The sequence below is a fragment of the Trachurus japonicus genome, chromosome 11, assembly GCF_045865225.1.
Source record: "Trachurus japonicus isolate A0001 chromosome 11, Traja_1.0".
NCBI classification, from domain to species: Eukaryota; Metazoa; Chordata; class Actinopteri; order Carangiformes; family Carangidae; genus Trachurus; species Trachurus japonicus.
The window spans coordinates 34,428,518-34,444,696 of NC_140917.1; the positions used below are offsets into that span (position 1 = coordinate 34,428,518).

The 16,179-nt window shown below is 38.0% G+C and overlaps 2 protein-coding genes and 1 pseudogene across 2 annotated transcripts; 1 reads left to right on the plus strand and 2 right to left on the minus strand.

Annotated features, from left to right (window-relative positions):
• Positions 1 to 1,249: 1,249 nt before the first annotated feature.
• Positions 1,250 to 5,216, plus strand: LOC146979198 (lactose-binding lectin l-2 pseudogene; annotated as a pseudogene).
• Positions 5,217 to 7,010: 1,794 nt separating this feature from the next.
• On the minus strand, positions 7,011 to 8,299 carry LOC146979199 (uncharacterized). The gene is made up of 3 exons (XM_085792347.1): positions 8,133 to 8,299; positions 7,880 to 8,053; positions 7,011 to 7,680 (listed from the first exon to the last, which is right to left on the minus strand). The coding sequence occupies exons 1-3, from the start codon at positions 8,187 to 8,189 to the stop codon at positions 7,069 to 7,071; spliced, it is 843 nt and encodes a 280-aa protein (XP_085648473.1). The 5' UTR covers positions 8,190 to 8,299; the 3' UTR covers positions 7,011 to 7,068.
• Positions 8,300 to 13,191: 4,892 nt separating this feature from the next.
• Positions 13,192 to 15,569, minus strand: LOC146979200 (uncharacterized). The gene is made up of 3 exons (XM_085790262.1): positions 15,450 to 15,569; positions 15,199 to 15,372; positions 13,192 to 14,067 (listed from the first exon to the last, which is right to left on the minus strand). The coding sequence occupies exons 1-3, from the start codon at positions 15,510 to 15,512 to the stop codon at positions 13,192 to 13,194; spliced, it is 1,113 nt and encodes a 370-aa protein (XP_085646388.1). The 5' UTR covers positions 15,513 to 15,569.
• Between the last annotated feature and the right edge of the window lie 610 nt (positions 15,570 to 16,179).

Consider the following 16,179-nt stretch of genomic DNA (forward strand, 5'->3'; position numbering starts at 1 on the left):
TTGCACTTGAGGTATATTTATATCAGGAACTTTGATCCTTCTCAGGGATACACCTGGATCAGACTCAGAAGGAAGGATCATGGATGTGGTCTGATGGGTCTGCAGTCAACTTTGTCTTTTGGAGTAGAGGGCAGCTAGATAACGCTTGAACAACAAAATAAATGTGCAAAATGATGATATCACAGCAAAAGTTGTGTACATTTAGTGCTTTCTTTCTTTCTTTAGTTGTACTGTAACTCAGGCTTGTTTTGTTTGGTTAAGTCTCAGACCAACAGTGCATATAGGTTTGACATCAGGCTTTGACATCTTTGTATCAATAAATAATAACACTTATTATACTTACTACTAGTTCTACTTCGCTTAAGACTGAAAGTATGAAGGGAGTGTGTGATTCCTGCATGTGTAACAGTTAGTTCTTGTGGATAGTTTACTTCAAAGCTGCACCAAAATTTTTAGGTGTACATGAGGTACTACGTTGTGCTCTGCTACATACCTTTTGCTTCTACTCTATTTTAACCTTTTGTAAAGCAATGTGTATGTAGGTTTTGTAGTTGCTATGTAGATAGAAATTGACTTAATGCATAACCACTTTTAAATAAACTGCAACAGCAACCCAGCCAATGAACCTGAGAAGCCCATTGATTGCTGAAAATCCTCAAGGTTCAAGAACTTGATGTACAGGGCAAGTTTTTTCATTCGGCAACAGGCTACTCTTAAGATTATTGTTTTACATGAATTAACATCCCACTGTGGATGTAAGATACACAATGCTAAAGCTAAGATGCTGCATTGTTATTTAGAATAGTTTCTGTGAACAATCATCAGAAATCATCAGCTGATGCGGATGAAATTGAAGAAACCTGAAAAATGCACATGTACATCAACATGCTATCAGACCAGCTGAATTTTATGGAGCAGATGTCAGTTATTGATTGACCAGCTTCATATGTGAATATCCATAAATGGTGCACAATCCCAGATAATCTGCTAATTAACAGTTACTGCTTCATTGCCAGTTTCCTTATTATGGTCTAAAGTCCATGTTAATTTTTAAAAACCTTTCACCAGTGACAACACATCAACACTTCAACCCTCCTCCCTCTCTGACTCCTCGTATAAAAGAAAGTGGCCTTTAGATGTTTCTTCAGCAATCTTGATCTTCCTACATCCAACACTGCAGGAAAGCTCCAACCAAGACTTCAACCCTGCATCATTCTCCAAAGACTTAGAGAGAGACTCTGACACCATCATGATCCTGCTGCTCTTCCTGTTTGGTCTGGCTCTGGGTGCTGAGTCTCCTCCAGGTGAACCTGTTGTGCAGCTGCAGCGTGGAAGCTGTCCCATGTTCTGGTACAACTTCAACGCCCGCTGCTACAAGTACGTTGCCTCACGTATGACCTGGGCTGATGCAGAGGTCAACTGTTTGTCACAAGGAGCCAACCTGGTGACCATCTACAGTCAGGATGAAGATAATTTTGTCAGAACCCTGATCAAGAACTTTGACCCTGCTGAGGAACCCACCTGGATCGGACTCAGCGATACCCACAAAGAAGGCGCGTGGATGTGGTCTGATGGTTATCCTGTGAGGTTTACCTACTGGGCTAGTGGGCAGCCAAATGGAGGAGGACCTGAGGGCTGTGTTGTGTACTATCACGACCATATGTGGCATGACGCAAGATGTTCTTTGGGTTTTTCCTTTGTTTGTGCAACTCGTATAAACTGTCTTTAACAACTGACAGTGTCTGATTCAACCTGGCCACTGTTCACCTAATGCTCTGTTAACAAGTCGTCCTCCACAATAAAGATATCTACACTTGTATGTTTGTGTTGAGAGGTAATTTCACTCACTTTGACACTCACTTTGTAAATTCAGTGGCTGATCAAAGGGAATATCTCCACATCTTTGTAAGAACCTTTGAAATAAACCAACAATTAAAGGCAAAGGAGAATTAAAATAAAACCATGTACCATTAACATGACTTCAATCCATATTTCTACATGTATATAATTATTATTTTTGGATAGCGTAATAAAAATCTAATAAAAGTGAAGACAAAAGGAAGAGTAAGGATTAAAAAAATGCATAAATAAATGTAAACTATAAATATGCAGTATATAAATAATATGGAAAAAGTAAGGTACTGAAAGGGAAAAAAAATCAGAAAACAGTAATTGATAAAATGGCAAACTGGTCAAATTGCTTACAATCTATGAATAACAGAAAGTTAAATCAATAAAATTCAAATAAAAAAATACGCAAGAAATAGGGAAGCTCGCAAGTTTGCTTTTACTCACTATTTATTTGTTAAATAATTGTTACATATTGTAACTTTCTGAATGCACAGTATCAACCTGAACTCAGGTCTCAGTGAAAATAAAGACATGATATGACATGATATGATCATGTACATCTGCCCATAAATCTGCTTCAATAAAAAGCGAGTGGGTTGGCTGCCATGTGCTCTCTGTGTGGAGGGCAGGTGTAGTCAGTGGTCGGTCCCTGGGTCTACTGATTCTGTTAACTTATATCACATTGCAGTCATCTTACTAAGCAGCAGTGGACATTAAAAAAGAAGTGAGGGGGTTAGACACACAGAGCAGGTTGGGTTTAATACAGGTGCTGTGTTACTAACAATCTGATAAAGTGCCCAGTGACTAAACTGAAATCTATACTGTACAACATAGTAATTTCTGGCAGTGTTTCTATTATTGTTGTCAAATTTCAAATCCCTATGCTCAGTACTATATACAAGGGAAACATTAGAGCCTATAGTTGACCTCAGGGCCGGTTCTAGGCAGGCATATACTGTGTGAGGGGGCAGTCAGAAATGTGAAGGGTGCATCATGTGAACATATCATGCTCCAGCACTTTTTTTTCTCCGTGCTTATAGTAACTTCATTGAATTGGGTTGTTGACTGTGTCCAACCCCAACCTGCAGAAGTGGATTGCACTTTGTCAGGCCTCTACCTTCAGACCTGTCCAACTAGGGGTAGGGGTGGCTAACCAGGGTCTTAGAGCCCAAATTTTGGAGTGCATATACCTGAAGATGCATTGCAAACCCAGAGGGGGTGAAAAAGGTGAGTAGCTAAACCTCTGTAGGGGGGTCTGGGTGCATCCCCCCCAGAAAATGTTTGTGATTTTAAAATGTGAGTGAAGCATTCTGGTGTACTCTGAGAAGAGGGGGGGGGGGGGCCCTGGTTGACCTCACTGTAATCAAAATGTTATAGGGGAGACCGGGCATGGTTGTAACAGCATCACTTTTACCAATAAGGGATAACATTAGAGTTATCTGATTAATATCATGTGTACCCACTCACTCCCTGACAGTGCATGTGAATTTGCATGGCTGTGTCAAAGTGTGTAGGTTTTACAGCCAAAAAAACATTTTTTTAGGTCAAAAACTAATATTTTGGACCAAGTCTAAATTTTGACTAGTATTGATACCGTTGAAGTTTGAATTAGGTAACTTGTATAAGATGAAAGAGCAAGTTCTTAGGTAAAATATGAATCATTTCATCAATGTTTATTTCAAACCACCATGCTGTTACAGCTAACAATAGCTGACAGGGGGTGGGGATGGTTGTTACACCTTTTATCTTGTTGTTTATCTAACCCTGTTGTTTTATAAAGTGTCATTAAGTGTCAACCATCTTTCCTGGACTTTGAATTGGACTATAAACTACTTCTGACTTCCTGCTGAAGGTTTACATTCATACATGTTCACCTTTCATTGGTATTACTAAGACAGCTTCTGAGGATCCACACCACTGTCACTGTTCTTCATTTAACCATCAGTGATGAGTTCTTTTTGTTCATACTGAACCATGGGAATATGCTTTAGTGTTGGAACATGCACAATAAACTTACATATATGTGTGTTTTTTTGGTTTGGTCTCAGTTTTTAGTTCTTAATCTCACCGTTACAATTTACCCCAGGTTGTGTACAACCCCAGTAGTGGGGTAGGCTGTAACAGTGGCACTCTTTGCATTTGACATAGTGGATTCTGTAATATAGTTTGAGGAGTTTAAGGCATAGCTATTTATAGAGGACAAATGAGGGTACACGGTGTCAAATTTTGAGAGCTCTACCATGAACACTCTGCAGGTTATGGGAGCTGAGACAAAAAGTGTTACAACCATCCCCGGTCTCCCCTAATTCAAACATTTTAAAGATCAAGTTTGACATGTCGGGAGATAGCTTATACTTATTCACCCTAAATTCAGACACTGATACACCTCTCATGTCTGCCCAGTAAACATGAAGCCACAGCCAGCAGTATGTTGGTCTAGCGACTATTCTGAGAACTGGCATTCGTAGACAGAAAAGCACATTGAGTGTCAGGGATGTTCAAGATGAAATTCTATGAAATACAATGCTTATAGCACTAGAAGAGGTATTGATATCCCAGCAGTAGCTATCATCAACAAAATGCTCTATCATCTATATCTATTGATTGTTTATTATGTTTTGTGTCAACTCATATTTTCATTAAGCCTTTTACTTAGGTTTTAATGTTGTTCTTTATCTTATATGGACCCTTTATTAATGTCATTCTTATACTGGTGTTTTTAAGGTCATTCTTTGTCTTGACTCTAGTCTTTTGCTTATGTTTTTTATTGTAATTTACTGTCTGGCATTAAAAGTCGAAGGATCTGGGTTAAAACCCACACCACAGTCCAAACACATTAGGGTTGAATGAAAGAATGCGCTGCCATCTAGTGGTGAATCTGTGTCACTGAAATAAAAAAAATTTTAAATCACTTGAAAAAGTTGAATTTCAGTCAGAATTACTTTGAAATATTTGACATGCAGTAGAAGTTATTTCACTGTCTGATTTCTTTCACTGACGAAGCTGATTTGTTCCAGTTCACAATATGTCTAAGGCTCAGACCTGAATACTAGAGTAGGCACTGTTTTCTCATCATCAGAGCTCCTGCTCATGAATGATGTTGTGAGGAGAGATGAAAAGAGCCAAAGTAAACTCCTGTTTGTTTTATTTTATTACTATCCATCTATCCATCCATCCAGTGAATTCTTCCATTTTCCAGGCGGCTGTGTCATGATTTTTCATATCTGTTCTGAGGTGAGTTTGTAAAATCATTTCAGTCAAAATCAGTTAAGTTTTGAACTAAAATTTGACGACTGTTGTCATTTACCTGTAGTCTTATAATGCTTCATCTGTCGTATCACGCTCTCACTCAGGGCCGGCTCTAGCCATTTTGGTGCCCTAGGCGAGATTACTCTCAGGCGCCCCCCCCAACAATGATCATAATGATCATAACGATAACATAGCAGTGTATCTCTATGTCCCCTCTGACCCTGAGATACACAACTTGCACAACAATCAGTAAAATTGCATTGAGTAAATCCTGGGTGAAGACATGAAAAAATTAGTCTCTTCACAATCATGAGAACAAACTGTTGTGGTGCTTGAAATGGGTATACGAAAGTCTGGGCTTCACAAAAGCAGTGGAATATACTGTATGATATAAGGCGATAAGTGCAGAAAAAAAATTGTGAAATTGCTTTTTGAGCATAAATGTTAGGCCTAACTGTCATTCTCACCAAATGTCTCAAATGTGGGATAACAGAAGCTAAATATTGACTTCATTGACTTCAACTTCATGAGATGTGTGTAGCCCTAAATGAGAGATTTTCTCCAAATATCAACTAAGTAGACAAAAAACACACAAAATTTACAATATTTAGCCTATAATGTATCCTATATGTGTTGCCACTGTGGTACTGTTTGAGAGGTAAAAAACAAAAACAAAAAAACAACTAGTTTGAGAGCTCAGCAGGTCTGAATACAGAGCTGGAGCTGATCTGGAGCTGTGGCCACTGGCCCTGCTGTCTGAGCAGGCTGAAATCTCTACTCTCCTCTTTTTTCATAATCTTCCTCATCAAATTAGTCAGAACTTTAAACCTCATCATCCTCACTGCCTCTCTCTCTCTCTCCCTCTCCCTCTGAACGACTCTGCTGTTTCGAAGCGCTTCACAGTTGTTGTTTTGATTGACAGGTCGTCAAGGGCGTGCGGCCGTGCGTATTTGAAAGAGGAGAGTTTCCCAATCACAGTAGTTGAACCACATTTCTACTGCGTAAATGACCGAAATATGAAAAAAAAAAAAACATATCGAGACGGTCGCGCAGACGCGCCGGCATTTGTGCCACACATCTAATTAAAAATGTGGCGTTTCTAACAAGAAAACGGCTTGAGAGCATTCCTGCTGCAGACAGGTATCTGCTGTGTGTGTGTGACTATAGGCCTACACAATTTAGGAACATGTTTGTCATTGTTTATTTATTTGTTTTGGGTTTTTTTTTTCTACACAGAAAACACTAAGTGAGGGGGCGCAGCGGACATAAATCATTATTATTATATATATATATATATATATATATATATATATATATATATATATATATATATATATATATATATATATATTTTTTTTTTTTTTTTTTTTTTTTTTTTTTTTTTTTTCCCCTTGACTGGCGGCGCCCCTCCAGCAGTTGGCGCTCTAGGCGACCGCCTATATCGCCTATGCCTAGAGCCGGCCCTCTCACTCTTCTTAAGACTCACTTTTATCATATGGCCTTCTCTTAATTGCCCTGGTATTTTATTTTTATTTCGCTTTACTATGTTTATATTGATGCTGGATCTTTTACTTGCTTAATTGTTGTTGTTTTTTTATTGTGAAGCACCTTGTAATTGTATTTCTAAAGGTGCTATAAATAAAGTTATTACTGAGAAAGTTTGAAGTAGGTAAAATGAAAAAAAAAATCATCAATTTATGTTTGGTTTTATTAATATCAACATGATCAACACATTTTTTTTTTTACATCATCCATTTACTTCATTAAAAACGTTAACACATAGTTTATAATCACTGACATGATCTTTACTGTTAGTGACATCACATGTAGCTGGAGCAGCAGTGATCTATCAGTGGAGGATTTTTTTATGATTGATTGATTGATTGGTTACATTGACTGGCAGGTATCAGGCCACTATCTGATAGAGATCGGCCGATGGTTTACTTCAATATTCCTCCCTGTTCAACACTATTGTGGGGTGTAGAACTGATTGTCCCATTCAAACTGGAGTGATCTTAGTGCAGCCTTAAGTGTGTCACGAAGACTCTCTTCAGCCCTCTGCCTGTTCGCAGGCGTGCATGTGGGAGACTCTCGTCTGGTTTGATTTTTAACTGCTTGGTTATTCTTCAGTAAGTTGCTCAGGCTCTCAGTTTCAGCACAGTTGCCATAGAAGTTCTCACGCTGATTTTCAACTGTGTGCAAACCAAACAAGTTCTGACATGATTTGCAAGGAGGCATTTCTTTTCCAGTGCAGAGATCATAGGCCTTGCACCTGACACCCTTTGGAAGTTTCATTGTTCCATCAAAGTAGTCTTTCTTTTGGGTCTTTGGATAGTAGGTCATCACTGCTCCAGCTACATAATCATCCCAGTTGCTCAAACAGGCAGCAGCTACCACAATATTCCTGGGGTTTTTATGATTAGCAGAAATGGAGGCTCCGTAGTACCTAACAGGAAGGTTGGGAGGCTGAGAGACACAGATCTTGGTGGAGACCAGAAACCTTGGTTTCAGCTTTTTGAGGATATCCATCAGACTCTGCTTTATTTGGTTTTCATTCTCTTGTCCTTTCTGCTGGACAACCTGGAAACAGTGACACATGTTAGCAAGATGTTACAGCTGCAAACTGCCACTCACTGAATCTTTTGTAAAATGAAGATCAATCGTTAGAGTTAGTAGAAGTGAGGGAACATTTCATACATACATTCACAAACATTTGTGAATTATTGATTCTGTGTGCTATATATAGTGCTAAATTGTCTATATTAGATCTATATCTTACCATGTCCATGACACAGGAGAATGGACTCCTCCGAGGAAGCTGAGTGGAGTACAACTGAAGAGGCCGAGGGTACTTTGCTCTCAGGTTTTCCAACATCTCCTTGTCACTGATGATTTGGTCTGGGGCGTATTTGATGTTGTTGACTCGTCCCAGGAAGAAGATGCAGTGAAGTATCTGTTTAGCAACATGTTAATTTATTACCATAAAATTACATGTGAGATTCTTTTTTTTTTTTTCAAATTTACCAACCCACCTCATCCACTAAACGTTTACTTCCTGGAGTTATGTTACACAAATCCAGCATCATCATGATGATGTCAAGGGCATTTTCTCTCAGATCTTGATCTCTCAGAAATTCTTCCTCCCTGGAAATAAGAATTAAGTTACAATAGCCTATAATTTTAAAGAGTTATAAACATGTTACAGCAGTGATAACTTGCAGTGCGGCAGAAGCTCACTCACCTTGTTGGCGGTGCCTTCAGTCATCAGGGGGGAAATGCATGAAACAATTAGATACAACACAGACGACAGAAACAAAAGCAGGATTTCAACACAGTTTACTGGTAATAATAACAGTACCAGGAGAAAGCCGCTACTCACCATCGCTGCAGTGTAAGAATGAAAGAGAAAGTAAAGTCAGTGTGAGGCAGCGCCCTACAATAATGTAGCCGACCACGTGACTTCCAGTAACAACCAGCCAGCTGTGGACTGCTGGTCAAACACGTATTTATCCAGATTTTCTGACAGACAGGAAACTCTATTTCACACCAGAGGTATTGTAACCTCCCCCTCAAATATATGACTGACTGGCCCTAGACAAAAAGTGCTAATCTATTTGATAATAGAATGATGCTGTAAGACAGTCAGACACCCACCCTGAAATGTTGTCTTTTCTCTAGACTGAATGTCACCATTCTCTGCCTTATTGATTATCTGTAAACTAATCAACCACCTAGGCTCAAACCTCATCATTTGGGAACTGTTTCTCATCACTCTAAAATGTAACACCTTCTGTTTACTTGATTCACTCTGTTGGTCTCAGTGCGAGAAGTGATAGGATCTAGGTGACTTATTGTCAAGACCCCTGATGATCAAAGGTCTCCAGATGTGAATGGTGTCTCTATGCAAAGTCCCAATTGGGTAACACTTTATTTTAAGGGGTCCTTGTTCCTGTGTATCTACCTAATTAATTACAGTGTAATTACCTATGTAACCGTATGTAATAACATGTACTTACATTGTAAATACATAGTGTATTTTAGTGTACTTACAGGTCCTTGTTACACTTGTAATAAGAAATGCCAAAGTGGCCTCTCTCTTTGCACAAGCATTTCTTATTACAAGTGTAACAAGGACCTGTAAGTACACCAAAATACACTATGTATTTACAATGTAAGTACATGTTATTACATACGGTTACATAGGTAATTACACTGTAATTAATTAGGTAGATACACAGGAACAAGGACCCCTTAAAATAAAGTGTTACCCCCAATTGTTATGTGAATTAGAAGTGTTTCTGTTCTGGTTGGGTATTTAAGGGAAAGAGCAAGAACCTCACTTCGAGTTGATGCTTACCAGAGCTCCCACACACTAGGTGTGTCATAGAATTTGTTGATTGTATTTTTACTTTGGATATTTCAATAAATTGGTATGTTAATCTTATTTCTAATATTGTCTTGAGATTTTGTTCTAAATAGTTGAGAATCTGTTATTGGATATTTGTTTGGTCTTTAGTTATATGGTAAGTTTCATTTGGTAACATTCATACCCTTAACCTCTGAGTTGAATAAAAAAGATTGAGCATCATGTCCTTTAACCATTGAGTTATATTTTATGACCTCTGAATATCTCAACCTACAGTAGGTGTCTGGGCTGTTCTTCTATGTTAAGAAGGTCACTGAGTGGTTTTAATAATCTATACCATCACTGAACTAAGATTGATTCCTGTTTTCTTAACAATAGAATTGATTCTTAAAGTGTTTATATTTTAAATGATTGATTAACTTTTAATTCCACCAATATTTAAGAGTAAAGTTATTTTTAAATGGAGTCAGATTAAACGAGTATTTGCTTTACTTTATTTTGAAAACCTCATCTAAACACCGGAAAGACAAGACACGTATTGGGGAGATATTGTTAAATATTGATGAATATTTCCTCCCCTACAATGCATAGAATAAAAAATACAGATTAGAAGAAAAAAAAACCTTCTTAAGTGACCTAAACATTTTGCTCTGTAACTATCTTTCTGCAAAACAACTTTTTACAAAAGATAACCAGCACTTATAGCCAGTTACATTTTAAAGTTAATATATGTGAAACAGAGTCTTCGTCTCATCCCTAAAGCTTGTTTAAAATTATAGAATATATTTCCATGAGTTTCCATGAATTACTAAATTTGCCCTCTGAGTAATTCAAGAAACAGGTAGCCTAGTACCAAAATGTCTAAGGCTCCTTGCAGGCTATTGTGTAGTAGTTACTCATCAATAAAGGGCAAAGGATATTATCCTTTGCCCTTTATGCATCTAAGTTATCTAAACTTTAATGGCCTCACATCAGGACGTTGAGTTATAAATAAGTCAGAGTATTTGCTTTGGATTCATTATGTTCATGTTGTGTTACACAGGTACTTAACTTAACTCCTGATACTCCTATCTTTTTTTGCCTCTTTCTTTGTGGTTTGGATTTTTTTTTTTTTGTCAGAGTTCAAACGGCTTTATATCTGACATCAGATTTACAGTCAGTCTTTTGAAAGTTCTTTATTATGAATGAGGTTGAGCAGAGCCCAAGAAGATTCCTGTTTGTATGACTGTTCATCCTAGCAGTGGATGTTTGAACCCTCCCACCTTTCAACCTGTTGTCTCATTATGCTTCATCTGTCATCTCACTCACACATACATTTACTTATGCCACTGTGACAAAGTTGATAAAATGAAAACAAACCATCAGCTTTGGTTAAGTTTGGTTTTATTAACATCAACATGACCAACGCAGTTTTTGCATCATCCATTTGCTTAATTAAAGACATTAACATATTTAGTTTATAATCACTGACATGATCTTCACTGTTAGCAAGTGCAAAAGTTCACATCACAATGTAGCTGGAGCAGCAGTGATCTATCAGTGGAGGATCTTTTATGATTGATTGACTGACTGATTGGTTATATTGACTGACAAGCCATTGATTAACCACCAGGGGCCCAGCACCTGTAAAGGGCCCAGGCCATAAAATAGAAGAATATAGAAGTGCATCAGCATAAATTGTTGACTTTGCATTGCATGCCACAGTGTATGGATTTGGGGTGGGCCCTTAATTTTTCTCAGTTTACGTCCAACTGGTTTAAATCATACCTCACTACCCGATCCCAGTGTGTTAAAATACAAAATACAAAATCTACTTTTAAAGATCTCATCACAGGTGTCCCCCAAGGTTCAATCTTGGGTCCAATTCTTTTTAGTCTTTATATCAATGATTTACCAACTGTTTGCCAAGGCTGCGAGGTTATTATGTATGCAGATGACACCGTGATTTTTGTAAAAGGTAAGGACCACTCTGATGCTGCTTCACAGCTTACAAAGGTCATGGTAAATGTATCAAACTGGCTGAACAATTGCCATCTACAACTTAATTCATCCAAAACTGTTGCTATGTTTTTTGCCAAAACAAAAAAATCATACACCGAGCCTGATGTTATTATTTCTGGACAGAGAATCCAAATTGTAAACAAATACAAATATCTAGGTATTATGTTGGACAGTAATCTCACTTTTAAACATCATGTAAAAAAAGTAAGCAATATTCTCAGAGTCACACTTGGAAATTTCAGGCACCTCAGAAATCATATGTCTACAGAAGCTGCGAAAATGTACATGTTTTCTCTCATATTATCTCATATTAACTATTGTCTACCCGCCTGGGCCACTGCAACCCCCACTACTTTAAACCCGTTAATATCATTATACAAGCAAGCACTCAAAATCCTGGATAAAAAATCAAGAACCTTCCATCATTGCACAATCCTCAAAAAATATAGGCTTCTAAGCTGGAACAATCTGGTTTTCTTCAAAAACTGCTGCCTTATATACAAAATCCGTCACAGTTTAGCTCCGCCTCCACTCTGCAACCTTATACAATTCAGATCACCTGCAACAAGTGGTACAAGAGGGGCGGCTAGAGGAGATTGCGAGATTCCATTTAGAAAAACTTTATTTGGTCAGTCAGTGTTTTCCTGTAGGGCAGGCAAAGAGTGGAATACAATACCACAAAACATAAGAGAGTCCATTTCATACGGTGCATTTAAAGCCAATCTAAAGAAATGGTTAATAGAAAACCAAATTTGTGAACATTAGTCCCTGAATCCCCTGTAGTACATGGCTTAATTAATTAAGTGTAATTTGACATGTACTTGTTGTTCTTGTTGTTGATATGAATATTCCCCTGTCTGAATGGGGGATGTATACATTACTGTGTGGTTGAGGGGTAAAGGGAGTAGGCTACTGGTTGTGGATTGGATAGTGTTTGTGCATATGTGCGTATGGGTGGGGGCTAAAGTGTAATGTTGCTGTTGTAGATATTGTGCCATTTGTCTTAATGTAATTTGTATACCTTTATCATAGGTCTCATTGCCATGCTCCATCTGGCAGGGGGACTGCCAACGGAAATTAGCCTATTGGCTATAATTGGGTGCATTTACATTTTATCCTTTTAAAATGTTCATTAATGTACACTGTCCCTCTCGAACAAATAAAGGAAAATGAAATGAAATGAAATTACTTTTCTTCCATAACAGTAGTTGCCTGCTTATGGCAATGGTGGTGATATTCAAGAATTTCAAACTGTAGCACAATTGCACACACACACACACACACACACACACACACACACACACTGGTTTGAAGTTAAGTGTCCCTTATGATGATGTTTGCATGCTGAATAGACTAGCACTATCTTCTTCATTTCACACATTGAAACATTTAATAATTTCTGTGTAAGTTCTGTGACAGATCTATTGCACAAAACTATGTGAAACATTTGTGCATCTGTCAATACAATGAGGCCATTGTACGTACTTCTGTACTGGTTCATGCAGAGGCCTGATTTGTTAGTAGCCTATAAAAATATTATTTTTATTAGAAATATAATATTATTGACTTTGTGATCTTTGTGATCATTGCTTTGGGGTGGGCCCTTGAGTCTTGTTGCCCAGGGTACAGAAAAGTATTACAGTAATATGGCCCTCCTGACAGGTTATATCAGACCACTTTATGATATAGAGATCACAGCCAGTTTACTTCAGTATTCCTTTAGACTATTCATTCTGTGGAGTGTAGTAGGTCGGAGTGCGCCATTTCTCGAATTGAACTGTACTTAGTGTTTGTTTGAGGTATTCAATCATACTCTCTCTGTTCCTTTGCCTGTTCTGAGGTGTGTACTCAGAATCTTCTCTTTTGATTTGATTTTTAACTTGCTCATTCTTAAGTAGATTGCTCAGGCTCTCAGCTTCAGCACAGTTGCCATAAACCCAGCCCTTTTTTTCATCTGTCTGCAAACCAAATAATTCCCCACATGATTTGCAAGGATCCATTTTATCTCCAGTGGACAGACTAAAGGCCTGGCATTTGACACCCTTTGGAAATGTGATTGTTCCATTAAAATCTCGATTGTCATCTGTCCCTTTCCCTTTCTTTTTCTCTTCCCTTGAGTAGGCCATCACTGCTTCAGCTACATAACCATCCCAATTGCTCAAACAGGCAGCAGCTATCACAATTCTTCCAGGATTTGGACCTGTAGTGGACATGGAGACTCCGTAGTACGTGTTAGCACCGTTGGGAGGCTGAGAGACACACATGGTGGTAGACATCAGAAACTGCTTTCCCATCCTGTTGACAAGATCCATCAGACTCTTCTTTATTTGGTCCACTTTCATTTTTCCTTCCAGCTCACTGATGATATCCCTCAGACTTTTCTGTATTTGGCCCACAGTTATCTGTTCCTCCTCCAGCTGTCTGATGATATCCATCAGACTTTCCTTTATTTGGCCCAGATCCATTCGTTCTCTCAGCTGTGCGACGATATCTTCCAGAGTTTCCACTGTTTGGTCCTTATTCACTTTTAGGTCTCTGACGATATCCCTCAGCTTCTGCTTTATTTGGTTTTCATTCTCTGGTCCTTCCAGCATCACAATCTGGAAGTAGTTACACATATGAAGATTTTTACAGCTGCTGGACAATTAAGCCAAGTGGTTTCGGAAGTCTGACCCCAGTCTTCACATGTGGATACAAAGGGTCTGACACAAAACTAATGGATGGTCTTTTTTCATGTTTTCCTTGTGTCACAAAACTGAACGGCTCAGAAGCAATAACAACAAAAACATTAAATATTAACTATATTTTAAGGCTCAAATAAAGAAATGAGTCACAAAAGAACAAAAATGCGAGTAAAAAACTAAACAATGTTGAGCCTGGATTTTTCTGTGGATATTTTGGTGTTTCCTTTAACCTGCAGTGTGTATACATTGTAATATATGTTTTTAATATCTTGGTTGCCCTATATTTATAAAAATTTATATTTATATATTTTTTTACCAGTCCACCACAGTGTGCACAGCATGTGTGAATGTGTTTGTTTGTATGTACTGCTGCTGTAACCCTGCAAATTTCTCTGTCGTGGGATAAATAAAGGCATACTTTACTTTACTTTACTTTGCTTTAGCTAAATTTTCTTTCATTTGATAATCATTTTGGAGGTTTAACATTCAGATAATGTAAACATAACAATGTAAAAATAAACACATGTGTAAGTCGGGTAGAAAAAAAAGAAAAAGAAAAGGTGACCAGTAATCACTTTTCAATAGAGCTAAATGTGATGATGTGTTGCTGTTCATTTCAGTTTGCACCACTTTACATACTGTTATCATATGTGACAATCAGTCTGAGCTGTGGAAGGTTAATAATGTAGGGTGTTGTGAGAGCAGCTGTAAGAGGTGACATCTTTAACATTTGAACAAAGCTGAATTTATCATTCTAGCTTGGAGTGAAAGTCTCTTTATTTATACAGTATGTACTATTATATTTGTTTTTTCCAGTATTGGTGCTTTTGATTTATGTCAACAAATTTGATCTGTTCTACTATTTTATTTTTCTTGCAAACATCTGATGATGAATTGTTTTAATATTTGTTGTTAGCCTTTCGGTCTTCTGTAAACTACTTTTATTTACTTGTATAAAAGGTGCTGTAGAAATGAAGTCTGATTAAAAGGCAGGAAAAATGAAGTTCTACAGTGTAACACACAGTCCATATTAGATCAATATCTTACCATGTCCATGACACAGGAGAATGGACTCCGCTTAGGCAGCTGAGTGGAGTAAAACTTAAAAGGCCGAGGGTATTCCTTCTTCAACTCTGTCAACATCTCCTCGTCATTGATGATTTCCTCTTCCTTGTAGCGGATCTTGTTGACTTGTCCCAGGAAGAAGATGCAGTGAAGTATCTGTAAAATAACACATGTAAATTTATAATCATAAAATTACGTATAAGATTTAAAAAATAAAATCCAGTCTAACCCACCTCATCCACTAAATGTTTAGTAGGCCTACTTCTTGGAATTTGGTTATACAAATCCAGCATCATCACGATGATGTTGAAGGCATTTTCTCTAACAGCATTTTGATCTCTCAGAAATTCTTCTTGTCTAAAAAATACCAATAAAGTTTCATTGTAAGTCACAAACACATCACAGCAGTGATAACTTGCAGAGCAGCAGAATCAGCTCATTCACCTCTTCTGCTCAGCCTCAGTCATCTGGGGAAAATACATGACAACAATTAGGTAAATCACACAAGACATGATTAAAATCAGGATTTCAACACAGAGTTTAGTCGTGATAGTGTCAGTACCAGGAGAAAGCTGCTACTCACCATCGCTGCAGTCAAAGTCCTTATACAGAACGTCTCTGCCGCAATGTAAGAATGAAAGAGAAAGTAAAATCAGTGTGAGGCAGCGCCCTACACTGATGTAGCCTAACATGTGACTTCCAGTAACAACCAGCCTGTTATGGACTTTGATGAGTGAGGCAGCAGCACCCTATACTGATGTACCATAGTATTCCAGTAACACAACCAGCCAGCTATACTGAAAAACCAGGACTTTGACATGTGATAAGCAAGCATTTTTAATAGAAGCTCAGTTAAACTCCGAACATGACTGATAACATGTATTTTTCCAGATTGAAGATGTGCGTAAAGGTCTTCTCTGCTCTCTTCCTTTTAGCACAGTGCCATGCTCGCGCCATTATCTG